The 27,881-nt window shown below is 38.0% G+C and overlaps 1 protein-coding gene and 1 pseudogene across 2 annotated transcripts in view; both read left to right on the top strand.

The window, feature by feature from the left end:
* The window catches only part of PTPDC1 (protein tyrosine phosphatase domain containing 1), an 84,800-nt gene that overhangs the window by 24,924 nt on the left and 31,995 nt on the right, over positions 1-27,881 (top strand). The window contains exons 1-2 of one of the 2 annotated variants that reach the window (XM_054588082.1): positions 9,859-10,735; positions 12,688-12,772. The exons of the other annotated variant lie outside the window; for it this stretch is intronic. Of the exons in view, the coding sequence (XP_054444057.1) occupies positions 12,694-12,772 (79 nt within the window). The 5' untranslated portion in view covers positions 9,859-10,735; positions 12,688-12,693. Of the gene's footprint in view, positions 1-9,858; positions 10,736-12,687; positions 12,773-27,881 lie in introns of those variants that run through there. 2 annotated transcript variants of the gene reach the window in all.
* Positions 16,787-23,725, top strand: LOC129082248 (bromodomain adjacent to zinc finger domain protein 1A-like; annotated as a pseudogene).

The following is a 27,881-nucleotide window of genomic DNA, read 5'->3' as shown; positions in this document are numbered from 1 at the left end:
CAAACAAACACAAAGAGGCAGCCAAAATGGGAAGAAAAGGCAGCAGGCCCCAGATGAAAGAACAAGAGAGTTCTCCAGAAGAGGAGCTAAATGAAATGGAGGCAAGCAATTTATGAGATACAGAATTCAAAGTAATGATTATAATGATGCTCAACAGCATGAAAAAAGACAGAAACCATAAAAAAGGACCAGTCAAAAATAAAGAATGCAATATGTGAGCAGGATTTAGAAGAGATGGAGACAGATTCAGGCACAGGGCCATGAGAAGATTTGGCAGTTCTAAGGAATGGAAGTTTTTTGGCATGTGGCATTGTGGAGGGATGGGGGACAATAGGGGAAGGCCCTAGAGTTGATATTGGTGGATTTAGCAAGGACCAGATCAAACATAACCTTTTAAACTGTATTCTGGTGTTTATGTTTTCTTAACTATTCCATGGGGAGTGTTTGGATGATTTTAAGCACAGAAATTATGTAACGAGAGTGCTTTTGAAAAGAAGACTTTGGTTTCAGTGTAGAGAAATGATCGAAAGGGGAACACAGCAGAGACAGAAATCAGCTAAGAGACTGCAGCAGTAATTCTGAAGGAAAACGTTGGTGGCTTGGTGGTCTGAACTAGGGTAGTGCTGGTGGAGTTGGAGAAAGGTGGGTGGGCTTTAGAAATATTTTTGAAGTAGAATAAAAGACTGTGAAGTTTGGTTGTGGCAAATGATGGAGAAAGAAGACTAGAGGAGCTTCACCAAGTTTCTGGGCATAGTAACTGGCTGCTTGCAGGTATCAGTGACCATCCAGTTGGGATATACTTGAGGAGGAGAAGGCTTGGGGTGAGGGGGGATGAAAAAAAGAGATCAAACTGGGTATCTTCCATTTTGGGTGCTTTCAGACCATTAAGTGGATTGGTCTCATAGATGATTAGCTATTTAAGCTTGAAGCACAAAACTTATATTTGGCCTAGATTTATGGATAAGGGAGTCATCAGATTACTGAAGTCATCTGAGTGGAAGAAATCCTCTGGTGTGTATGGAAATAGATGATAATAAAACCTAGGGCAAAATCCTGAAAAGCTCTATCATGTCAGCAATGAAGAGAAGAAGAAAATTCGTAAAGGTGATTAAGAAGCAGCAGCTAATTTGCTTGTGGGTAGCAGGGGAAGTGACTGAAAGCTGGGTGAGAGCTGAGCAACCGGCATTGTTCCTTCTCTGAGCACTCCCCGACACAAAGCGCTGTAACTCGGTGATGTGGGTTGCCCCGCCCTGCCCCGCCCAAGGCTCCACCTCTTACAATGTAACAGGAATGCTGAGACAAAGAAGTATGGCCCAAATGAAAGAACAGATCAAAGCTCCAGAGAAAATACACCTAAGTGATGAAGAGGTAGCCAACCTATCAGATGCAGAGTTCAAAGCACTAGGTAATCAGGATGCTCACAGAAATGGTGAAGTATGGTTGCAAAACAGAGGAAAAAGTGAATGCAAAGTGAATTAAAGAAAGATATACAAGGAACCAACAGTGAAGGGAAGGAAACCAGGATTCAAATCAACAATTTGGAGCAGAAGGAGGAAATAAACATTCCACCAGAACAGAAGGAAGAAATAAGAGTTCAAAAAAGTGAGGAGAGGCTTAGGAACCTCTGGGATAACTTCAAACGTTCCAACATCTGAATCATAGGGTGCCAGAAGGAGAAGAGGAAGAGCAAGAAAATTGAAAACTTATTGGAAAAACTAATGAAGGAGAACCTCCCCAGTCTGGCAAAGGAAATAGACTACCAGAAAGCCCAGGAAGCTCAGAGAGTCCCAAAGAAGTTGGACCCAAGGAAGCATCCACCAAGGCACATCATAATTATATTACTCAAGATTCAAGATAGGAGAGAACCTTAAAAGCAGCAAGAGAAAAGGAGACAGTTAACCTACAAAGGAGTTCCCATAAGACCATCAGCTGATTGTTCAAAAGAAACCTTGAAGGCAAGAAGGGGCTGGCAAGAAGTTTTCAAAGTCACGAAAGGCAAGGACCTCCATCCAAGATTACTCCGTTCAGCAAAGCTATCATTTAGAATGGAAGGGCAGATAAAGTGCTTCCCAGAGAAGGAAGAGTTAAAAGAGTTCATCATCACCAAGCCCTTCTTATATGAAATGTTAAAGGGACTCACCTGAAAAAAGAAGATCAAAACTATGAACAGTAATATGACAATAAACTCACAACTATCAACAAAAACAAACTAAAGAAACCACTAGAACAGGTACAGAATCACAGAAATGGAGATCACATGGAAGGTTATTAGCGGGGAGGGGGAAGGAGAGAGGGGAGAAGAAGGAAAAAGGTACAGGGAATAAGAAGCATAAATGGTAGGTACAAAACAGACAGGGGAAGGTTAAGAATAGTATAGGAAATGGAGAAACCAAAGAACTTATGTGTATAACCCACAGACATGAACTAAGGGCGAGCAGAATTCTGGTAGGAAGGGGGGTGCAGGTGGAGAGGAATAAAGGGGAGAAAAAGCGGGACAGCTGTAATAGCACAATCAATAAAATACACTTAAAAAATAAAATAAACAGCATGTGGACTTCTCAGATGGAAAAAAAACAAGCAGCAGCAGTCACATAGGGTGAAGAAAACCGAAGTGTCTCCGTCACAGAGGACAAGAAAAAGGTTGTTTGTGGGAGGAAAGCATAGTGAAAAAATAAAGAAAGAAAGAATGCAATATCTGAAATAAATAATACACTGGAGGGAATAAACAGGTTAGATGAAGTGGATCGAATCAGTGATTTGGAAGACAAGGTAGGACAAAAACACCAATCAGAGCAGCAAAAAGAATTTTAAAAAGTGAGGATAGTTTAAGTGACCTTTGGGAACACATGAAGCATAACAACAGCCACATCATAGGGGTACCAGAAGAAGAGAGAGATCAAGGCATTGAGAACCTATTTAAAGAAATAATGACTGAAAACCTACCTAACCTTGTGAAGGAAAAAGATACACACATCCAGGAAGTGCAGAGTCCCAGACAAGATGGACCCAAAGAGACCCACACCAAGACATATTATAATTAACATGTGAAAGCTGAAAGAGAGGGAAAAATCTTTTCTTTTTTTAATGTAAACTATAATGCAAAAATTTATTTGTTTTTAAAATATATTTTAAAATCATGTTTATTCTATTACAGTTGTCTCAATTTTTCCCCCTTTGCCCTCCCCACCCATCCAACCCCACCCCCTCTTCCACAGTCAGTTCTCACTCTGTTTTCTGTGTGCATCGGTCATTCATACATGTTCTTTGTTTAGCCTTCTCTGCTTTCCACCATTGTCCTCCTTCCCCATCCCCTCCGGTCACTTTCAGTCTGTTCCATGTTTCCTGGCTTGTGGTTTATTTTGTTCATTAGTTTATTTTGTTGAATAGATTCCACTTACAGGTGAGATTATATGGTATTAGTCTTTCACCAACTGGCTTATTTTACTTAGCTTAATATTCTCCAGTTCCATCCATGTTGTCGCAAAAGGTCACACAGTTCATTCTTCTTCTTTTTAATGCAGATTTATTTACTTATTTATTTAAATGTCAAGGTCCATTATAAAATATTTAAAAAGCTAAATCCATTATAAAGTCTCAGCAATTAAAACAACATGATACTGCACAGAAATAATCAAGTAGATCAATGAAATAAAATGAGCATTCTATAAACAAATGTGTATATCTAACAATGTAATACATGATTTAATTGATATTTCAAATCAATGGGTAAAATAAGGCTTATTAAACAAATGAGGTGCATGGACCACTATTACTTGAAATAAACAAATATAGAGCTCTATTTCACACATAATACAAAAAATATTCAAGTGAGTTAAAAATCAATATGTAAAATCTAAGAAGTTTTAGGATAAAATACAAAATAATACTTTTCTTACCCTGAAGTAACATTCAAAACCAGAAGCTATAAAGTAAGATATTGAAAACATGATAATATTAAACATTTAAGACTTACAGTAATATACATATAAAAAAGTTAAAGGACAATTAATAGAATAGGAAAGTATTTGCAACACATCTAAAAATGGGTTAATAGTTTTTATTTGCTTTTTTTTTGAAAAAAAATTTTACAAACATTTAATCAATAAATAGATAAATACCAAAAAGTCATTTAAAGCTTTTTAAAAATAATAGACATAGGCAAGAAATCTATAAAAACAGGTTTAGTTTCAACCAATAATAAAGTAACAAAATAACACATCATTGTCATAATCAGATTAAGTATTAAAAATATTGGTAATATCAAATATTGGTTACAGTGAAAGGAACTACGTGTTCATAGATTCTTTTTCTTCATCTTTTTAAAGCAATCCTTTGGCATATTTTGCAATGCTGGTTTAGTGGAAGCATATTCTTTCAGCCTTCTTTTGTCTGGAAAACTCCTTATTTCGCCTTCCATTTTAATTGAGAGCCTAGCTGGGTAGAGCAGTCATGGTTGCAGGCCTTCATTTTTCACTTGGAATATTTCTTGCCATTCCCTTCTGGCTTGCAGTGTTTCTGTTGAGAAGTCAGCTGCTAGCCATATCGGGGCTCCCTTATATGTTACTACCTGTTTCTCCCTTGCTTCTTTTAGGATTCTCTGTTTGTCTTTGATGTTTGCCATTTTAATGATGATGTATCTTGGAGTAGGCCTCATTGGGTACCTCTTGAATGAGACCCTCTGTGCTTCCTGGACTTGTGTGACTTTTTCTCTCCTCCAATTAGGGAAGTTTTCCATCACTTTTTCAAGTAGGTTCTCTATCCCTTCCTCATCCTCTTCTCCTTCTGGTATCCCTATTATTTGGATATTATTATATTTCAGGTTGTCCTGCATTTCCCTCAATGCCTCTTCATTCTTTTTGAGTCTTTTTTTATTTTCTTGCTTTTCTGGGAACTTTTTTCTACCTTATCTTCCAGCTTGCTGATTCGATCCTTTGCTTCATCTAGCCTGCTTTTGATTCCTTCTACTGTGTTCTTCAATTCAGAAATTGTACTCTTCATTTCCTCTTGTCTCTTATCGATCATTTCTATGTCCTTTTTCATGCTGATACAGTTTGCAGTAAGTTCCTCATAGTTTTCCTGTAATTTTTTTGTAGTTCTCTGAGCTCACTGAGCTCATTGAGCTTCCTTAGAATCATTGTTTAGAACTCAATATCGGTTAATTTACTTGCCTCTATTTCATTTAGTTCTCTTTGTGGGGATTTCTCCTTTCCCTTCGACCAGGGCAGGGGGTGTTTCTTTGTCTTCACATTATTTGTGAGACTTTTCTTTTTTGATTCTGCTTAAGTTGATCTGTCTTGATTTCCTGACTTTGTGGTGTGAATTTCTGTGGTAGGAGACTGCTGTTTTTTCTTTCTGGATCTTTCATGTCTGTGCCAGTCTCCTTCAGCTGTTAATCTAGTCACTCTGCACTCAGCAGGCCGGCTTTAGACATCACAGGGCTGAGCCGAGTTCCTCCTGGGGGTGGGGTTATTGGGTCCTCTCATGCTACTGCTGCTCAGGGGTGTGGCCTGCCTGAGTCAGATGGCTGCTGCCATATGGGGGAGGAGTCAACATCAGATTCCCGCCAGCTATTCTCTCCCCAAAGCTTTCATCTCCAGTCTCTCCTCAAGAGTCTCTAGACCACTCTACTCTCCCTTTAACTAGGGATCTACTGTCAGTGGCTGCCACTCTGTACTTAGCAGGGCCAAGTCTTTCCTTAGGGTGGGGCTGTTGGGTCCTCTCACACTGTTGCTTCTCAGGGGAATGGTCTACCTGAGCAAGATGGCTGCTGCCCTAAGGGGAGTGAGTCAGCACTGGGATTCCGCCAGCTACTCTCCCAGTTCTCTCCCCAAAGCCTCCTTCCCCAGTCTCTCCTCTGGTGTCTCCAGCCCACTCTTCCCCTGACTGCCTGAGACCAGGGTAAGTGGCTGCAAATAAAAATTTACATGTTTGCTCTTTAAATGGCTCTTTGTGTCTCCAGCCGCCTGTTTCTGCCAGGGAGCAACCCCGCCACTTGTCACAGCTGGCTGTTATCTGTGTACTTTTTGGGCCCTGGCACTGTAGGCTGGAGATCCCCACTTATGGTTTAGATCCCACTCTTGGATCTGGGGGATCCAGCTGGCCATATCAATATCCTTCTAGTGCTGCCACCCATGGGCACCCCACCCACCTTCTCGAGTTTCTTTTGCACTGCTTACCAGTAAGGTTGTGCTAAAGCTGATTCTTCTGTCTGTCCAAGGTTATAAAGGTTCTCTCTTGTTGTTTTTCAGTTGTTTGTTCCAGGGGATTTCTCCACAATTTAGTTGTAATTCCAGATTGGTCCTGGGAGGAGGTCAGTGTGACTTCCACTCACTCCTCTGCCATCTTAATTCTATATCAGGGAAAAAATCTTAAAAGCTGCAAGAGAAAAGCAATAGTTACCTACAAGGGAGTTCCCATAGATGTTCCTGAACAGTAACTTTCCAGCCAGAAGAAATTGGCCTGAAATATTCAAAGCAATGAAAGAAAAGACGTACAACCAAAGCTACTTCGTCCAGAAAGGCTATACTTCAAAATTTAAGCAGGAATAAAGAGCTTCCCAGATAAGAAATAGCTAAAGGAGTTTGTTACCACCAAACTAGCATTACAACAAATGTTAAAGGGCTTGCTCAAAGAAGTAGAAGCAAACGAAAAAAAAAACCCAGAGGAATATAGTTAAAAAAAATAAAATGGCAACACATATGTATCTTTATCAACACTTACTTGAATTGTAAATGGCTTAAATTCTCCAATAAAAAGACATAAGGTAAGCGAATGGGTAAAAAATCAAAATCCACATATTTGTTGTCTTCAGGAGACCCACCTCACAACAAAAGATACACACAGGCCAAAAATAAAAGGATGAAGAAAGATATTTCACACAAATGGAAAAGGAAATAAAAAAAGTTGGAGTAGCAATACTTATATATGACACAACAGACTTTAAAACCAAGGCTGTAGTAAGAGACAAAGGAGGACACTACATTATGATAGAGGGAACAATCCAACAAGAGGCTATAATCCTGGTAAATATTTATGAATTCAACATAGGAGCACCTAAATTTGTAAAGCAAATCTTGATAGACATAGGGAGAGATCGACAGAAATACAGTCATAGGAATTTAGTTTTGGAGAAAACCAGAAATCACAGGATACCAAATCTGTACTTTAGGGGGGTTGAGTCACTGGGGAAATTTGATGTTTCGTCAAAAAACTCTACATGGGACATGGTGTATGAGTGGTGCATTGTCGTGATGAAACTTCCAATCACCAGTTACCCATAGCTACGGCTTTCTGAATCAACTGAATAGTTTCTATGGAGGAACGTTCAAGCTTAATGCAAAATTTGATGCGATTCATTGCTCTACTTGCTCAGTCATTTTGAATGCAACAGCCACACAGTACACATCCTCACTCATCATATACCACCTCCCACTGATCCCCACCTCCACTGAACAGTGAAGTCATCATTGTTCACGCATGTGCACAAATCCACTCTCTATTCCACTCTCCTTGCCTGCCAGGTTGCATCGATGTTGTGCAAACTGTTCTCCTTATATTAACAATGGCCAGACTTTTTCCAGACAGACCTTGTATGTTTTCCACAAGCACCCAAGATGATTTTGTTGCCGGTTGGATGCTAGTGCTGTGCGAGTCTGGAAAGAAGTACATCACACTTCTCACTTCCCAGGCACTTCATTTAGTTCCCATCAATTTGCTCCAAAAAGTACACATGTAGATTTTGGCAGAACACTCTGTCTGGAAGATGGAAGGGAAAGTAGTGACCTAAGCACTCAGTCTATCTCAGAACCCAGTCTCTGTGTGAAATGTTTTTGTGAAATACAACATTCTTTATGTCAAACTCTTACTTTGTGATGACTCTTCTTAACAGCATGAGTTCGTTGTGGTTCTAAGTTTTAAGTATAAGGTACTAATTAGTGCGATTAATCCTAAACATTTGAGTCATTTGAGGGGACTTTTTGGGATAAAAGTAAACTATATGATAGAGTGAGCAAAATATATGTCATTAGCAACAGGAAATGAAATTAAATAATTTTTTATTGTGCATTGAAATGACAGAGTCACTAATCAAATCCTTTTTCTCCTGACTCTACAGCCAGGCCCATGAAGTAAGTTCAGATGTGTTAGAGTTAGTGTTTTCATAAATCTTGAGAAGCTCAACCATTTACTAACTACTGGCAGAACTATTTTACAGGTAATGAAGTGAATATAAATTCTTACTACAGTAAGAGGGAAAGGAAGTGAACACAGGCTAAGAAGGAAAAGAAACAAAAAGATATTACAGGTACTGACTTGCGAATTAAAATAACAAGCATTTATTGAACATCTATATACCAGACATAGCTAGAAACACATATACGCGATCTCTTCTCATCCTCATGACAGTTGAAGAAATAGATATAATAATTCTTGTTTCACAGAACAGAAAAATGAAGCTCAAAATGGTTCATATAGCTTGCATGAACAGAGTCAAGATTTAAACACAGAACTTCTGACTGCCAGCCTAATTGAGCTATATGTAATTGACCAGAAATTAAACACAGTTGGACTGTAAGTTCATATTTTTATGCAAAGCTGACCACAAGCTGAGCCTTTTACAGAGTTCCCCTGGATTCAAGTTATTTGAAGAGGGCCCAGGGGGATTTCTGCTTCCAACCAATATTAAACAACAGAGACTAGGATTACTCTCCTGCCTTAAAACAACCAGATGAAATATATAAAAAATGGGTTTTGGACATTGGAAAGCTAGCTTCTCAAGGCTGTGGCCTCTGAAAGAAGAGAAGCAAACATGGTGAGCTTAGTTAGGATTGCACCAGCTGCCTCCCTGTTCCAGCAGTTTCCAGGCCATAATAAAGGGAGTAGGTCCTAAACAGAGCCTGTCTCAGAAATGAGCAGAGAGCAGAGGTGGCTGGAATTTGCAATGTAGGGTACTGGAGAAATGGGACCAGCAGAAGGAGTGAGCTCTGGAGGCATGCAGAGGACCTCCAGGTTTTTGCTGGCCTAAACTAACCATTTTTGCCTGAGTACTGATGTGTGCATTTCTGACTGAGTACTGAGGCCGGGGGAGAAACAGGTGGGAGCAGACAGAACAATTTTCATGGTTCTCAGAGGGCTGGAAATAGTTCATGTTTGCACTAGCCAGGAAAGAAAGACCTCATGATACGCAGAGCAGCAGGTGAAAGCCTCAGAAAGGCATCACCTTGGCAGTGGGGCTGTTAGCCTTAAAATGAAGGCAGCTCTGGAGCTGCCATACTGATTTTCAAATAATAGGGAAAAGAAGTCAGTAATGAGACCTGCTGAATGAGTAATAGGAATTTCTCAGAGGAAGACAGAAGAATTAAAGGTAAAACAGGATGAAAGTATGTCAGGTGCTTGGGCAAAGAGGAACATTGTTTAATTTGTAGAGTAGTGGAACTCAGGCTACTACACTTGTAGATGAAAGCAAGTGATGAGCAACTGCAAGAGGAATGAGGAAGAATCTGCACTGTATGCCTCTCAGGGCCCTACAAATACAAGTAGGGCTGATTTTTTTTGTTTGTTTTAACTCTCAGACTTTGACAGGTCTTGAAATATTCTGTTTCTCAAGCTAATGCTTATTGTATGTATCTCAGATCTTTGAAAATTGGTAGTTTAACTATAAGCATGTGTAGTAACTCTTGGGACTTGCACCCTTAAAACATTCCATTCTTCCTCTGTTTTTCCTAGAAGAATTAATTTTTCTTAGAAAGCATGTATTCATGTTTGATAAAAACATAGTACAATATTTAAACTTTACAAGTATATATAAATTACAAATAAAGAGATGTTTTTACTCTTTAAAAGTATAGTCACATTAGGATATATATGATATTCTTTGAAGATGGACCATCTTTAATTCTGTAGATTGTTATGTTTTAACAATAGTACTGTCAACCTGCAACAAAGTGACATTTAGCAATCCAAAATGGGAGACATTAAACTGGGATTTACATCATGTATTTGAGGAAGCCTTTCTTATTGTGGCATTGAAGGCTGAAATGTTAAAGGAAACAGACTACACAAAAGTAAGAATGCTAGGCAAAACCCACTATAAACATAATTAAAACATGATAAACTATTAAAAAGATATTTGACAAGTAGAGTCTGACCAGAGGCCCCCACTCAAGGGTATAATAAAAGACATCCTAGGTTAACAGCCAGGTGGTGGGTTTGGGAAGCTTCTCATCCACATTAGAATAGTAGTTCAGAGGGCTCAGGAAAATATTTTCAAAAAGCAGGTAGATGGTAGGTATAGCCCTAACATGATTAAGATGTTGAAAGATCTCAAGGATATGATGCAGATTTACATTTTTTTGGTCAATAAGAAAAAGGCAAATAAAACCAGGGGGACCCTGGCCAATGTGGCTCAGTTGGTTGGGTGTTATTCTGCAAAGCAAAAGGTCGACAATTCTATTCTCGGTCAGGGTGCATGGCTGGGCTGTGGGTTAAGTCCCGGGTTGGGGTGCATACAAGAGGCAACAACTGATCAGTGTTTCTCTCCCTCTCTGTCTCCTTCCCTCCCCTCTAAACAAACAAACAAGCAAACTTATTAAAAAAAAAAAACAGGAGGAAGTCTATAAGAAACCCATGGTCCAAATTTGTAGCAAAACCAAGTTTGCTTTGGTTTTAAACAACTGATGAAAGAAAAGACAGTCCATCGGACACTGATGCTTGGAATGTTTAACTCTGAGCAGCACAGGTATGGTAATAACAAGATTATACTTCTTTTATATGGATCCGAGCACAGTACTTCGTAAGTTATTTTCTAAAAAGTTGTGTGTATATAGATTATATATATATTAGATGTTATATTGAGCTGATTTCCTCATCTTTTATGGCAGGAATTCATAATATGGTTTAAACATATTAAAATAATAACCAGAGGTGTAAGTATGGTGACTTCCTACACCATAGAAGAACTAAAGCCAATGATTACATTGTTAACCTCTGGGGAGTAAAACCTGGACTAGGAGATAGGAGTGGAGACTTTACTTTTTATTCTCTACCATTTATTTCACTTTAAAGTTTAATATATGTATAACCATCCATACTGAATGTCTGATGTATTACAAATAATTTCTAGCCAGTTTTTTTTTTCTTTAACTGTTGATGTGTCTTGGTATGTATTGAGACTGCTGAGAGCGCTGCTGTATTGATAAGCCACATATACTCTCCAGGCAAGGGAGCTGTTTTTGTTCTAACTTTCAGTGATCACTCCACCTCTGGAGGATAGACTTCAGCTCTGGGCACTGGTATATGTATAACTATAGAACAGAAGTAGAAAGGGGTATCCAGGGTGGTGAGGTCTAGAACCATTTTACATGTGAAGAGTGATGACAAGAACTGCCGGTGTGTAGTCTGGGAGGATGTAATTTAGGAGTAAGGGGAACATGATCACCAACTTTAGACACATGAAAAGAAGGGTTTATTGTTCTATGTGGGCTCAAAGGGCAAAAATAGGACCAATGGGCAGAAATTACAGAGCACCCACATGATGAAGAGCTTTCTAACTACCAGAGCTGTGTGATGACATCGCTGGTAACTGTTCAAACAAAGACTTTGTGGAGGTCATGCTCATGTTGGGTAGGATTTTGCTAAAGAACCTTTCCCCCCATCACCCCAGAGGACTTCTAAGCATGGTTTGATCTTTCTGGTGACCAGCCTTCATCTAAGAGCTCACCTCGAATCTCCTTACTAGAACAAAAGATTCTCCTAGTGCTCTTAAGACTTAGGAATTTATAAGGGTTTGGTTACTCCGTGTCAGGAATCAGAGGTAGCGACCATTAATATAAGTTTCTAATTTCACAATCTGACACTTAGTAAGAGCTTAAGAAACCTGAACAATTTTTGCTTTTTTGATATATAAAATGGTTTACTTAACTTTCCTCAGTGGAAATCATAGTGACACAAAAATCCCTTAGTCATATACTTTAACTATAGATGAAAGTCTTATAAACTTTGTAAACCCTCATTTAACTGAATTAGTAAAGAATAAAGGGTTCTGTTCAGTTGTCTAGTATACTGTCAAGTCCACAATAAATGTTACTTCTTGAGCCCAGTTCAACTTCAAATTTCTCCTTGATGCCTTGCAGCCATGCTGAAGTTGGACAGCCCTTCCCTTTGTCCAAGCCTGTCTTGTGACACTAAGCATGTATTAGCATTATTTGTGTCTACTTTTTATCTTCCTGACAGACTAAATATATAAGGGAGAATATGTCTTATTTTCCTCTATAATATCCTTACTCTCAAGCACAGCATCGTTCAGTAGACTATCATATGACCCATGTATTCAATTTTAGGTTTTCTAGTAGCAACATTAAAAATTAAAAGTATCAGAGAAAAATAATTTTAAAAATTTATTTAGCCCAGTATATGAAAAATATTTCAATGTAGAATGAGTTCAAAATAATTATTCATGAGATATTATGCATTCTTTGTTTTTGTACTAAATCTTCAAAATCTTGTACTTTATACCTGCAGCACATCTCAGATCGATACTAGTCACATTTCAAGTACTTAGTAGCTAAGTACTACTTAGCTACTTAACTAATGACTACTGTGTTAGACAGCAGAGGTTTAACACATATATGATTAGTAAGTCAATGTCCCATGGGCAAAATATCAAAAAGTAATCTTTTTTTCTCCCATCAGACAAACATGGCTGCAGGAGTCTTGCCTCAGAATGAACAACCCTATTCCACTTTGAATAATAGTGGGCATGCTGCAAACATGAAAGGTAATCATTCTTTAATAGACATTTTTGTCTCTCTGTGCGAACTAAAGTTTAAAAAACTGTGTGAATGGACATGAAAGAAAGGCATGATTCTTCATGTTGGAGTCTCATGTTGCAGGTACTATTTGTGGCCTTTTGTTTTTTTCTGCCAGACTATTTTGACCTATTAAAATTTCTTTTCAGCCCTGGCTGGTGTGGCTCAGCGGATTGAATGCTAGCCTGTGAACCTAAGGGTTGATTTCCTGGTCAGGGCACATGTCTGGGTTGTGGGCTAGGTCCCCACTGTAGGCACAATGAAGCAACCATGTATTGATGTTTCACTCCCTCTCTTTCTCCCTCACTCCCATTCTGTCTAAAAATAAATAAATAGTAAATAAAATCTTAAAAAAAGAAAAGCCACTAAGTTATTTAAAAAAATTTCTTTTCAAAATCCTAAATAATGACCTTGGCCTGTTAAGAAGGAAGTGTTAAAAACAAAGTTTGTCTCCTGCAGTACCCTTAGACTGAAATTGTCTGTTTGTTCCTCTCATCAAATGCCTACTTGTGAACCAGACTTTCATTTCTTTCTTTGACTTGCAGTGTCACTTGTAAAAGCACATTCAAAAGCATGCTAGCCTTGCTGCTCCCAGTTTTTGTCTCTCCTCAGTTGTGTTCCCACAGTTCTGATTTTTCACACAGTATCCTGTGTGAGAAAATATCAGTATTCTGATATTTCACACAGGATGCTGTGACTTGGACTCTCACTACCACTTACCTTTCACACAGGTTCCAAGCTGGAAACGTGCCTTGATTTTTTTGCCACTTTGGCACTGTAGTCAGCGAGGAGATGTTGAGTAATTTTTTTTTTTTACAGTACCCCTTACAATACCTTGCATGATTTTCTTACTGCCCACTTTGGATTTTGCCCAAGTTCACTTTAGTTTTTCTGTGTAGGGAACTTTGCATGGTTTTTCCCACTAAGTGTAGATTAGATAATAGAAGGAAAAGTAAAGGAGTATGGGTTTAAAAGTATTGGAGTTCAACACTTGCTGAGAATAATTGGTTCTCGAGGTGATTGTACGCTTGTTGGAATCTAACCACTCCACCAGGGGGAGCTCACATTCACCGAGAAAACCAGTGTTTCCCACTTCTGACCTTGTTAGAGTCAGTGCTGACTCAAAGGGACGGTACTACTAATCACTACTATTTGTGGACAGTTATATGTGCCAGACTTACTGTATGTTAGTTTCCCTTGTTTAGGAAGAAGTGCTGTCTAAAACAAATGCAATAATAGTTGTCTACTTGCTGTTTTCATTGTGGAATAATGGGTTGTTTTCCCTAAGTAGCTCTTCAACTAACAAGTATAAAAGTCAGATGAACCTTTTTCCCTTTCCTTTTTTCTGTTGGAATGTTACCTCTTAGTGGTGTTTCTCACGGGGTATTCTGTTGGCTTTAGATGTGAGGCACCTCTTCATTATGCAGGAGAGCCCCAGTACTGCAGACAGTATCCCTGCCTCCCCCACAACTGAATCCAGTAATGCCCCCAAATTATGGCAATAATCAAAAAATCCTACACATCTCTAAACACCTCCAGGAAGGCTGTAACACCTCTATTGTGATCCTCTAGGTAAACTGATTTTTACCTTTCTCAAAAACATCTTTTTAATTAAAATTGTCCTCATTGTATATATATAGCTAATTTTTAATCTGGAAAAATAAAAAAATTAATTTATATCTAACTTTTCAAAGTGTACCTCATCAATAAAGATAGTCAGATTTTTTTTTTAATTGGGTTAATATTGGGATGGGAAGTATTTTTTTTAAATGTCCACTAATGAAGCATGGGAAAAATTAATTAGGGGATACATAAATACAGTATTTAAACTATGTTTAAAAGGAAATAGAAAACTTATCAAGCACTAGCTTTGGAATGAGACAGACATAGATTTAAATCTTGGTTCTACTACTTTCGGGGAGGGGGGGGGACGGGAAACTCTTATTTGGGGAAATTCCAAACATTAAAGTATACAGAACACAGTAAAGATAACCATGGAAGTACCACACCCCTATGTATGTAACATCACCCAGCATTAACAACTTCAACTCACTCTCTTCTTCCATCCTTTTCTGTGCTTTCATTTACTTCATCATTCATTAAACATGTCATCATTACCATAACTAAAAATATTAATAATTGCTTTATATTATCAAATATCTAAACACTGCTCAAATTTCTAATTTTCTCATAGATGTATGTATGTGTGAATTGGGACCCATCAAAGGTCAATGTATTACAGTTGGTTGATATGTGTTTTACACCTTTTTAAACTTGGGGTTTCTCCCTATTCCCCCTATCTCTTTTTCTTACAGTTTATTTGTTGAAGAAACCAGGTTTCTGCCCTGTTGAGTTTGCCACAATCTGTATTTTGCTGATTATATCCATGTGGTATTTTCTATGAAGTGAATTGATACAGGGATGTAGACTCTAGCCAGGTTGTTTTTTTATTGGCAACAGTATTTCATGGATGGTGTCGTTCTCTCGTATCAGGATGCCCATGATGTCTGGTTGTCTCTCTTGATGTGGTGTTAGTTATTTTATTTTGAAATAGTTTCAGGCTTACAAAAAAGCACACAAAAAATTTTTATATACTGTTTACCCAGAGACCCCTCGCACCCCCGCCGCCGAATTCAAGTTTCACCAGCTATCCCTATAGTATCGTTTAATAGCCAAAGTATACTTGTCAAGGTTTTTTAGATTTTTTGAAGGACCATAGTTTGTTCTTTCTTGACCTTTATGAAGATTACAGGCCATTATTTTGCAGCATGTTTCTCAATTCATGTTTGTCTGCTATTTGTCGTGATAGGATTGAGGTTATTCATTTTAAGCAGAAACATCATAGAAGTGATTCTATGCTTTTCTCAACTGTATCCCGTCAGGGGACTCAGGAAGTCATTTTGCCCCATCACTGGGAATGTTAAGTTTGATCATGTCAGTAAAGTGGTGTCTGCTAAGATTAACCCATTATAAATTATTCTTTACCCTTTCATGATTAATATTTTATGGAGTGATGCCTTGAGACTCTGTAAATATCCTGTTTCTCATCCAACTTTTACTCAGTAGTTTTATCATCCATTGATGTTTCTTGCCTGAATTAATTATTACTATGTTGGAAAGCTAAATGGAAGTTTTCTAATTCCATCATTCCATCTGTATTTCTTAATTGGTATTCTACTGTGTGGAAGACCTTTCTTTTCCTATTTATTTGTTCAGTTTCTTTTTTTATATTCTTTTAAGTATATTTTATTGATTATGCAATTACAGTTGTTCCATTTTTTTGCGCCCTTTAACCCCATCCACCCAGTATTCCCCCACCCTTAGTTCATGTCCATGGGTTGTACATCTAAGTTCCTTGGCTTCTCCATTTCCTATACTATTCTTAACCTCCCCCTGTCTATTTTGTACCTGCCAATTATGATTCTTATCCCCCACTCCCTACCCCGCTGATAACTCTCCATGTGATCTCCATTTCTGTGATTCTGTTCCTGTTCTCTTTGTTTGCTTAGTGTATTTTTGTCTTTGTTTTTTTTTAGATTCAGTTGTTGATAGTTATGAGTTCGTTGTCATTTTACTGTTCATAGTTTTGATCTTCTTTTTCTTAGATAAGTCCCTTTAACATTTCATATAATAATGGCATAGTGATGATGATCTCCTTTAACTTTACTTATCTGGGAAGCATTTTATCTGCCCTTCCATTCTAAATGATAGCTTTGCTGGATAGAGTAATCTTGCATGTAGGTCCTTGCCTTTCATGACTTTGAACAATTCTTTCCAGCCCCTTCTTGCCTATGAGTTTTCTTTTGAGAAATCAGCTGATAGTGTTATGGGAACTCCTTTACAGGTAACTTTCTCCTTTTCTCTTGCTGCTTTTAAGATTCTCTCCTTATCTTTAATCTTGGGTAATCTAAATATGGTGTGTCTTGTTGGTGTATGCTTCCTTGGGTCCAACCTCTTTGGGACTCTGAACTTCCTGGATTTGCATGTCTATTTCCTACACCAGGTTGGGTAAGTTTTCCTTCATTATTTTTTCAAATAAAATTTCAGTTTCTTGCTCTTCCTCTTCTCTTTCTAGTGCCCCTGTGATTCAGATGTTGGAACACTTAAAGTTGTCCCAGAGGTTCCTAAGCTTTTTCTCATTTTTTTGAATTCTTGTTTCTTCATTCTATTCTGGTTGAATGTTTATTTCTCCCTTCTGTTTGAAATCATTGATTTAAGCACCAGTCTCCTTTCCATCACTGTTGGTTCCTTATTTTTCTTTATTTCACTTTGCATAGCCTTCACTTCTTCCTTTATTTTGTAGCCATATCATTTCTGTGAGCATCCTGATGACTGGCGTTTTGAACTCTGTATCTGGTAGGTTGTCTATCTCCTTGTCACTCAGTTCTTTTTCTGGAGTTTTGATCTGTTCTTTCATTTGGGCCATATTTCTTTGTCTCTGGGAATCTGTTAATGTTAAAAGGTGCAGAGCCTTAGGTATTCGCCAGGGCAGGGCAGCCCACTTCTCTGCATTGTGTTGCTGTATGTGGGGGAGGGTCGGAGGAGGAACAATGCCACGTGCTTGGCTCTCGCCCCAGTTTCAGTCACTTTCCTCACTACCCACAAGTGAATGGCGGCCTTCTGGTGTTGATTCCTGGGTGGGTGGTCTTGTGTATGTTCTAGGATCCTGTGGGCCCCTCCAACAGGCTTTCTTGTGAGGCTGGGAATTTCTCCCGCCCTGCTACCCTCATAGGTTTTTGCAGCTGGAGGTTTGGAGGCTTTATTTTGCCGCACTGGAACCCCCCCGGCTGCCCGTCTCCACCCCTCCTACTAGTCTGGATGAATGTTTCTTCTTTTAACTCCTTGGTTGTCAGACTTCCATGCAGTTCAATTTTTCTGGCAATTATGGTTTTTTGTGTTTTGTTACTCTTTCTTTGGCTATATTAGGAAGTGAAGCATATCTACCTATACCTCCCTCTTGGCCAAAAGTTCCTGTGCAGGTTTATTTTCTGTGTTACCCAGTTCTGTAATGCTGAGGTCACTGTCGCCATCTTGCATTGCCTCAGATTGTTCAGTTTTTTTTTTAGATTTCCTGTTTTGTTCAGTGGAATATAATTCTTTGTTTTAATTCTCAAATTGTCCCATATTTGTCCAGTAAGAGCCGCCTCAAGCTGCAAGCTCTGTCTTTTTGATATGTCCCCACCATTTCTGCATTCCTTGCTTCCTGGCACAACAAGGTCTTTCAGTATCATTTTGTTCTTTCTCTGCCCCGGCTCTGAAATCAACCACTTCTCCATGGGTCCTTTTAGTGAGGAGTGGTATTTAGATGGACTCACTATCAGGTGTGCTCACTACTGCTGAAATGTCATTGTTCCCAAGCTTCCTAGAAGACAAAGTTAGGAAATATATGCTCATATATATGTATATATATGTATCCACTTTTACATACATATTTGTTTCTGTTTTTATCTGTATATATTGAAAACCATGAATTTGTATTGGTACTTCCCACTCTGATCAAACACTATACCATCATTCTAGCTTTTCTCATTTTTATGTTTATAGTTTTCTTCTCCAAGAATAAGATACCTGGCCCTTATTATCCCTAAAGTGTGTACTTATTTACTCAACCCTCCTATTCATGACCAGCCTTTGAGCCCTGCCTGGCCATCACCCAGCTCAGGTCTTTTTTCCACAGAGCTCACACCGTGCCAGGTCATGTGGCATATACGATACTAGTTGCCTTCCATCCCTTGGTCCTGACCTCTGCTAAGTAACCTTCTCTTAGACCTTCCTTGTGGCTCTTTTTTCTTTGCTTATATATATACTTTTAATTAAAATATTGAAATAATGGCACAATCACATGCAATTGCAAGACAATACAGAAAGATCCCATTTACCCTTTACTCACTTTCCACCAATAGTAACATCTTACACTATGCTAGAACTGTGTACAAAAATCACAGCCAGGATATCGACATTGTTACAGTCAAGATTCTGGTCAGTTCCATCACTACAAGGACCCCGCTATTGCCCTTGTATAGCCAAACCCACTTATAGCCATGACTCTGGCTCCTGATGACCCACCATTAATCAGTTCCTCATTTCCATAATTTTATTATTTTAAGAATGTTATATAAATGAAGTCATACAGCATGCAACCTTTTAAGTTTGGCCTTTTTCACTGGGCCTAATTCCCTTGAATTTCATCCACATTGTTGTGTGTATCACCATGTATTTATTTTTATTGCTGAGTAGCATTCTCTGGTATAGATATACCATAGAGAAGTTTATCCATTCATTCATTCATTGAACGACATCAGGGTTGTTTCCATTTTGAGGTTATTATGAATAAAGCTCTTCTGAACATGCACATACAGGTTTTCGTATGAGCATGAGTTGTATCATTACTCTGGGATGAAGAGCCAAGAGCGTACTTCCTAAGTCATATCATTGTTGCATGTATAGTTTTATATGAAACTGCCAAACTGTTTTCCAGAATGGCTGTACCATTTTACATACTCCACCAGCAGTGTATGAGTGATCAAATTTCCCTGCAGCCTCACCAGCATTAGGTGTTGTCACTATTTTTTTGGCATTCTAGTAGGTGTTTGTGGTATCTCATTGCGGATTGCTGAACTCACTTATTAGGTCCAGGAGGTTTTTGGAGAGTCCTTGAGATTTCCTGAATAAACATGTCTGAAAATAAGTATAGTTTTGGTTTCTTTTCTTTACAGTACATATGCTGTTTCTTTTTCTGTCTTGTAGTGGCCTAGAACTCCTACTGAGCAGAATTGAGAGTCATAAGAGCAAATATCCTTTCCTCCTTCCTGATCTTAGGGAGAATGTATTCAGTCCCTCACCTTTCAGTATGATGTTGAGTTTTCAGTAGATGCTCTATGACAAGTTGAATAAATTGCCCTTTCTTGTTAAGTTGCTGAGATTTTTTTTTTTTATCATGAATAGGCATTGAAACTTACCAAATGCTCTTTCTGTGTCAGTTGATATAACCATATGATTTTTCTTCCTTAGTCCGTTGATATGGTGGATTAATATATTGATTGATTTTTGAATGTTCATCCATTTTACATGGCTGCAGTAAATCCCATCTGATAATGGTGCATAATTCTTTTTATGCATTGCTGGACTTGGTTTGCCAGCACTTTGTTGACAATTTTGTGCTTAAGTTCTAAAGAGACAGCCAGTCTCTCCTCAGGCATCGTCTGTAGCCCACTCTGCCCCTGCCTTTTCTGGAGCCCAGGGAGGACTATTGCAACTTAAAAGAATAAAGCTACTAAAGAAAGAGACAAACTTTTGAAATGAGAAGAAATGAAGTCACTGGCTTTTGAAAAGGCTAAATTAAAAAGAGGAAAAACAGATGCCCTAGAAACAAAGAGAAAAGAAAAGGAAGATAAAGAGAAAAAGAAGGAAGAATTAAAGAAAATTGTTGCAGAGGAGAGACTGAAGAAGAAAGAAGAAAAAGAAAGATTTAAAATAGAAAAAGAAAAGGAATGAGAGAAATTTTGTGAAGAAAACAAAAATATATGGAACACTTAAAACAGTGGAGTAAACCTAGAGAAGATACGGAATGTGATGATCTTAAGGAAGTTCCAGAACCAACTCCAGTGAAAATTAGACTGCCTCCTGAAATCTTTGGTGATGCTCTGATGGTTTTAGAGTTCCTTAATGCATTTGGAGAACTTTTTGATCTTCAAGATGAGTTTCCTGAGGGAGTAACCCTAGAAGTGTTAGAGGAAGCTCTTGTAGGAAATACTGGTGAAGGCCCACTATGTGAATTGCTTTTTTTCTTTCTGACTGCCATCTTGTAGGCAATAGCTGAATAAGAAGAGGAAGTAGCCAAAGAGCAAAGAACTGATGCTGACACCAAAGGCTGCAGTTTGAAAAGCTTGGATCTTGATAGATGCACTCTTTCTGAAATCCTCAGACTGCACATCTTAGCTTCCGGTGCTGATGCAACATCAGCAAATGCAAAGTACAAATACCAGAAATGAGGAGGATTTGATGCTACAGATGATGCCTGTATGGAGCTTCATTTAAGCAACCCCAGTCTAGTGAAGAAACTGTCAAGCACTTCAGTGTATGATTTGACACCAGGAGAAAAAATGAAAATACTTCATGCTCTCTGTGGGAAACTACTGACCTTAGTTTCTACTAGGGATTTTATTGAAGATTATGTTGGTATATTACGACAGACAAGGCAGGAGTTCTGGGAGTTAAAAGCAGAACAGCATCAAAAAGAGGGGGAAGAAGCAGCTGCTAGAATTCGTAAAAGGAAGGCAAAAAAACTTAAGGAGCAAGAACAAAAAATGAAAGAGAAACAAGAAAAATTGAAGAAGGATGAGCAAAGAAATTCAGCTGCAGATACATCTACTGGGGAGGAAGAAAGGGAAGATTTTGATACATGCACTGAGCAAAGAAATAGAGCAAAAGGAACTAGATCAAGAAACAGTCACCAAAGATGAAGATGGCCCAGGATTACATAAAAGAAGTAGAAGGGGGAAAGGAGGACAAAATGGATTTAAAAAATTTACAAGGCAAGATGAGATCAACTGTTTAACAAGAGAACCTCTTACTACTGATGAGGAATAATCTTCAAAACAGGAACACCAACAAAAAGAGAAAGAGCCCTTAGAAAAAAATCCAAAGTACCATAGCATGCACCAATATCTTTCCCTTGGGCTGTGACTGCACGTATAGGCAATAACTGGATTTTCCCTTCTATTCCTGGATTGTTTACTAAAGATTATTCTGGTCTCACTGAAGACATGTTGTTGCCTAGACCTTCATCATTTCAGAATAATGTATAGTCTCAAAATCCTCCAGTATCCACTAAAACTGGGGAGTCTTTGATGTCTGAATCTACCTCCAACACTGACCAAGGTCCATGTGATGATTCTGTGCAGTGGCCAAAACCAGGGTATAAGCCATACTGGTGGTGTTTTTACAGCTCTTGTGAACAGCTAGAGTAGCTTATTGAAGCTCTTAATTCTAAAGGACATAGAGAAAGTGCCTTAAAAGAATCTTTGTTACAAGAGAAAAGCAGAATATGTGCACAGCTAGCTTGTTTTTCTGAAGAGAAATTTCATTTTTCAGATAAACCTCAAACTGATAGCAAACTTGTATATACTCGAGGAAAAGCTTTTAATGCAAATAATCCATCTCAGATGTCTTCAGAGAGGCAGCTTGAATTGAGACTGAGAGATCTTCTTTTGGATATTGAAGATAGAATCTACCAAGGAACATTAGAAGCAATAAAGGTTACAGATCAACACATCTGGAGATTGGCATTAGAAAATGGATGGTGTGAGCTGTTAAGTAAAGAAAAGAAGGAAAATGGGAATTAAAACTGTGAGTAAAAACGTAGAAGAGATGGAAATTGATGAACAAACAAAGATCACAGTAAAAGACAGACTTTGGGCGTAAAAGCAAAAACTCCAAGTACTGTCTCAACTGACACAAGTACACCACACTCGGTGAACAATGGCACTGATAATGGCGCTTATTATCTGGCAATTGCACTCTTTCAAATAGAGCAGGGCATTGAGCGGCATTTTCTCAAAGCTCCACTTGATGTCAGTGACAGTGGGTGTTCTTATAAAACAGTCATGGACCATTGGAGAGAGTCTCTTCTTTCTTTTTCTAATCTATCCCAAGTCTCTCTTCACCTCTCCATCTTGGATCATCATGTGATATGGTCTAAATCTATACTGAATGCTTGTTGTAAGATCTGCCGAAAGAAGGGTAATGCTGAAAATATGGTACTTTGTGACGACTGTGATCAGGGTCATCATACCTACTGTGTTCGACCAAAGCTCAAGACTGCACATGAAGGAGATTGTTTTGTCGAGAGTGTTGGCCAAAGCAACATTCTAGAGGACTCTCCTCTAGACAGAGGCCATCCTTGGAAAGTGATGAAGAGATGGAAGGCAGTATGGAAGGTGAGGATGATGAAGTTGATGGTGAGGAAGAGGGTCAAAGTGAAGAGGAGTATGAGTTAGAACAAGGGGAAGATGACTCTCAAGAAGAGGAAGAAGTCAGCCCACCAAAATGAGGAAGACCACAAACTAGATTGCCAATTAAAACAAGGAAACTTAACTCTTCTTTTTCAAGTCGTGGCCAATGAGATCCTAGAATATACACTTCTAGGAGTCAGCAGAATACACCAAAAACAACTGTTTCTTCTAAAACTACTGGTAGAAGCCTAAGAAAGATAAGATCTCCTCCCACAGAAACTAAATCTTTAAGAATTGCCAGTCGTTCTACTCACCAGAATCATGACCCATTACAAGCAGATGTATTTGTGAAACTACTTAGTCCTCGTAGAAAATGCAGAAGCAGGAAAAATGCTAATAATACACCAGAAAATAGTCCCAACTTCCCTAACTTCAGAGTCATTACCACAAAGGCAAGTGCGCAGTCAAGATCTCTAAATGTTGCTTCAAAACTTTCTCTCCAATATAGTGAATCCAAGAGAAGAGGCAGAAAAAGGCAATTTCCAGCATCATCTCCTGTGACACTGAAATCGAAGAAGTTCAGGCCAACAAGAAAGAGTTCATGAACTATCTGCTTTTGAGCAACTTGTTATAGAATTGGTAGGGCATGATGACAGCTGACCTTTTTTGAAACTTGTTTCTAAAATCCAGGTCCCAGGCTACTATGACATCATCAAAAAGCCCATTGCCTTAAATATAATTTGTGAAAAGGTGAACAAATGTGAATATAAATTAGCATCTGAGTTTATCGATGACACTGAGTTGATGCTTTTGAACTGCTTTGAGTACAGCCCTTGTAACACAAGTGAAGCAAAAGCTGGAACGAGGCTTCAAGCATTTTTCCATATTCAGGCCCCCAAATTTGGACTTCATGTCGTACCCTGGAATGTGTATCAAGTTAGCATGCCACTGCCTGCAAAAAAATCATGAATCTAATTTTGTCCTTCTAAAGGATGTATTTAAGGAAAACAAACTGTTGTGAAATGGAACATTATTAAATCATGCTATAAAGCACACATATATGTATAAAGCAATAACAAGTGAGTGACCACTTTGAAGTGTGTCCTGCACTATATTCTCAATTTTAATATTAAGCACTCAGGAGAATGTAGGAAAGATTTCCTTTGCTTCAGTTTTGTTCAGTATCTAATAAATTTGATAGATATATTAGATGCAGTACTGATTTACAGAGGTTTTTGTACATTTTGAGATCATGCATGTGTCCCAATATCTTGGAAAATATTTTTTTGTCTAAGATTTATTTTGTCATTGATGACTTGTCTTAGATGTGTGGTATTAAGGAAGATTTACCTACACAGATAAATCTTCTGTTATAGCACAGTTTATAAAAAAGTATATATGTCTAAGAATTTTTTAATCATCACATTCTTTCAATACTACACATGAATGAATCCAATTTCAAATCCTTAAAGTGCTGTACCAGTGCTGGCTGGAGGTTTTAAGTCTGAGTTTATTAACTAGATATTTATTTAGCATTCAGAGCAATTTGTGAATTTGTTTTGTATTTATAAAATTTGTACTTTGTAAATGTTCTATAATTGTTTTAACATTTTATTGTTTTTATTTTATATCTCTTAACTTCCTTCATGATCAATAAAAGGTAACACCCTCCCTTTTCCCTGACAGTTCTTCCAGTTTTACAGAACTGTATTATAAGTTTCTATGTACAATTTTTTAAGTGTACAAATAAAATGATATGTTTTTTCAAGTAAAAATTAATAAAGAGACATTGGATTATAGTTTATAGTCTTACTATCTATCTGCCTTTGGTGAAAGAGAGATCCTGGCCTCATAAAAGGGGTTGGAAATGTTCCATCCTCCTGTATTTTCAGTAAGATGTATAAAATTGGAGTTTAGTCTTTAAATGTTGGTAGCATTTTCTAGTATATCATCGGTAGTCTTTCGCCCCAGGAGGCTGCGGACTTTTTGTTCACCACACAGTATTTTCAAATGATGTTCATTACTTTTCTGCCCTGGGTACCTTGTATCAGTCCTTTGAGTATCCCCCAGAGAGATTTGAACAAACACACACTATTATTTGCGAATAAGGTCTACTTTGTTCCCTCTGGGAGGGTTCCACACTGGACATTCAGGCTGCCATTTTCAAGAGTGGTGGGGCAAGGGTACAAGTGACAGTCTTGCCTGTTTCTTGATTCAGCATTTGCTTGGTTGCTGTACATCTTTCAATATTTTCCAGAGTTCTCACACAGTAGGTTCTGACTGTTTGTGATTGTTCTTTGTTTCCGTTGGTAGGCTGGGCGTTTAGAGCTGCCTACTCCTCTGTCCTGTTGTCACTCCTATTTTATTCTTGAAGAATATTTTTGCCAGATATAAAATTTGCATATGACAGTTCTTTTCTCTCAAAAAACTTGAAAAATGTTAATGTCACTTCCTACTAGTCTTCATTCTTTTCGGTGAGAAGTGGCTTTCATTCAGATTAGATTTTTCCTAGAACTATGTTATTTCTCTTTGGTTGCTTTCAAGACCTTTTTGTCTTCAGTTTTCAGAAGCTTTATTATAATGCATCTTGGCATGGATTTCTTTGGTGTATTTTATTTAAGGTTCATTTAGCTTCCTGAACAAGTAGGTTTAAGTCTCTACCCAATATTGGGAGATTTAGCCATTATTTCTTTGAATACGTTTTTAGTCTCACTCTCTTTCTGCTTTCCCTCTGGGACTCAATGATAAAATGTTGTTAGCTCTTTAGTTTATGACCTACAGGCCTCTGAGAATCTGTTCATTTTTATTAGTGTATTTTACTCTCTGTTGTTCATATTGTATAATTTCTGTTGATCTGTCCTCAAGGTCAATAATGATATTCTCTGTCATCTTCACTATACTATTGAGCTCATTCAGAGAGTTTTAAAATTGTGGGTTTATGTATTTTTTAGTTTTGTTACTACTGTTCGGTTTTTTTAAAATAACATCTACTTCTTTGCTGAGCATTTCCATTCATTTGTTTTACGAGAATTGGTAATTATGTTGAATTATTTTTGGACAGCTTCTTTAAAAGCCTAATTGGATTTCATCAATATATCATGTCTGTTTGATGTCTGTTGATAGTCTCTTCTCTTTCTAGTTGTGATTTTCTTGGTTCTTGGTATGACAAGGGATCTTGTAGCTATTTTGGATTCTGTTTCTTCCTATTTTAGTGAGTGTTCTCCCTGTTGAAAAGAAGCTTGAGAACCAGGTGAATGTATATGCTTAACTTCCCTTTCAGCCTGTTGACTCCATCCCAACAAAAGTGAAGCACTTACTTAGACTGCTGCCTTGCACATGAATGAGGTGGAATTTCAGCTTCCCCTTTAGCTCTCTGACACCTTTGTAGGGAAGGTGGGGCATTGCCCTGCACTCTCATGTTACTTTTCATTGGGGGTGTAAGACCAGCTTCCTGGATAAAAAAAGATGATCAACTTCCCACTGGGCCCCACAGCCATTTGGGAGAGGGAAATTGAAAGGGTGAATCACCCCACTTTGTTGCTGCAGGGTGTAACTGAAGCTCATTTTCCTGATGTGTCCTGTGGACATGAGGTGAGAGAAGGGGAGGTGGGAAGCATAGTGCCAACTATCCCATTCCTTACCACTCCTTTTCTCCTCATGTACACCAGGTGGATTTGGAGGCTCAGTTCCCCACTGAGCCCCACTGACACTGAGGGACAGTGTGGAGGAAGACAGGAGAGCCAGCTAGTCTGCGTCACACATTTTTTATGCGTTCATTGGTTGGTGGATATTTGTGTTGTTTCCACTTCTCAGCTATTGTAATACTGCTTTGAACATTTGTGTTCCATGTTTTTGTATAGGTGTATGTTTCCATTTGGGGGGTATATACTTCAGAGTAGAATTTGCATGCTAATTCTTTGCTTATTCATTTGATAAGCTGTCAGATTGTTTTCCAAAGTAGTTTACCATTTTATATTCCCACTAGCAGTCTGCAAAGGCTCTCACATTTTCATATCCTCACCAACACTTATCATATGACTCTTGTTCATAATCATTCATGTGGGTATGAAGTGGTATCTCACTGTGGTTTCAGTTTGCATTTCCCTAATGACTAATAATGTTAAACATCATTTCATGTGCTTATTGGCCATATTTATATCATTTTTTGAGAAATGCCCATTCAGATTTCCTGCCTGTGTTTTTATACTATTGAGGTAAAATTTACATACCATAGAATTTGCCTTTAAAATACCCGGTGTTTTTTTTAGTATGTACACAAACTGTGAAATTATCACAGTCATCTAAATCCAGAACACTGTCATCAGATCATTAAGAAATTTTGTACCAGTCAGCATCCAGTCCCCATTCTCCCTTCTCCCTAATCCCTGGCAACTATTAATCTACTTTTGTCTATATAGATTTGCCTATTCAGGACATTTCATATAAATAGATAATACATAAGATGTTTTGTGTTTGCTTCTTTCATTTAACATGTTGTGTTTTCAAGGTTCATCCACACTGTGATGTGTATCAATACTTCATCCTTTTTATTGCTGAATAATAATAGTCCATTGTATGGATATACCACGTTTTGTTTATCCATTTGGATTGATAGACAATTGGGTTGTTTCTGCTTTTGGATACTATAAATAATGTTCTTATGAAATTTTGTATACATGTTTTTGTGTAGAGTATTTTTAATTGCCCTTGAGAATATACCCAGAAGTGGAATTGCTGGGTTGCATGGCGACTCCATGTCTTTAACATTTTGAAGAATATAAAACTGCGGTTTTGATTTGCATTTCCCTACTGACTAATGATATTGAACATTTTTTCATGCTTATTGACCATCTGCATATCTCTTAGGAGAAATCTCTATTCAAATCCTTTGCCCATTTTTAAAATTGGGTTTTATGTCTTTTTATTGTTGAGTTGTAAGAGTTCTTTATAGACTGTGTATATTAGTTTGTTATATTAACCTTGTTTTTTGCGCTTTCTGTTTTTCTTCATTTGTTCTTGTGGATGTGACTTGTCATCTTCTGTCATGTCCTTACTTTAAAGCAACCCTATTCCTACCTACTCCTTTGTGCTGTTAATGTCATATATATTATATTTTTAAATATAT

This window comes from Pteronotus mesoamericanus, unplaced genomic scaffold (assembly GCF_021234165.1).
Source record: "Pteronotus mesoamericanus isolate MK-2021 breed Mesoamerican mustached bat unplaced genomic scaffold, CSHL_Meso_final scaffold_125, whole genome shotgun sequence".
In the NCBI taxonomy this organism is placed as follows: Eukaryota; Metazoa; Chordata; class Mammalia; order Chiroptera; family Mormoopidae; genus Pteronotus; species Pteronotus mesoamericanus.
Note: the sequence above shows the minus strand (reverse complement) of the source record. Positions and strands in the feature narration are given on the sequence as shown.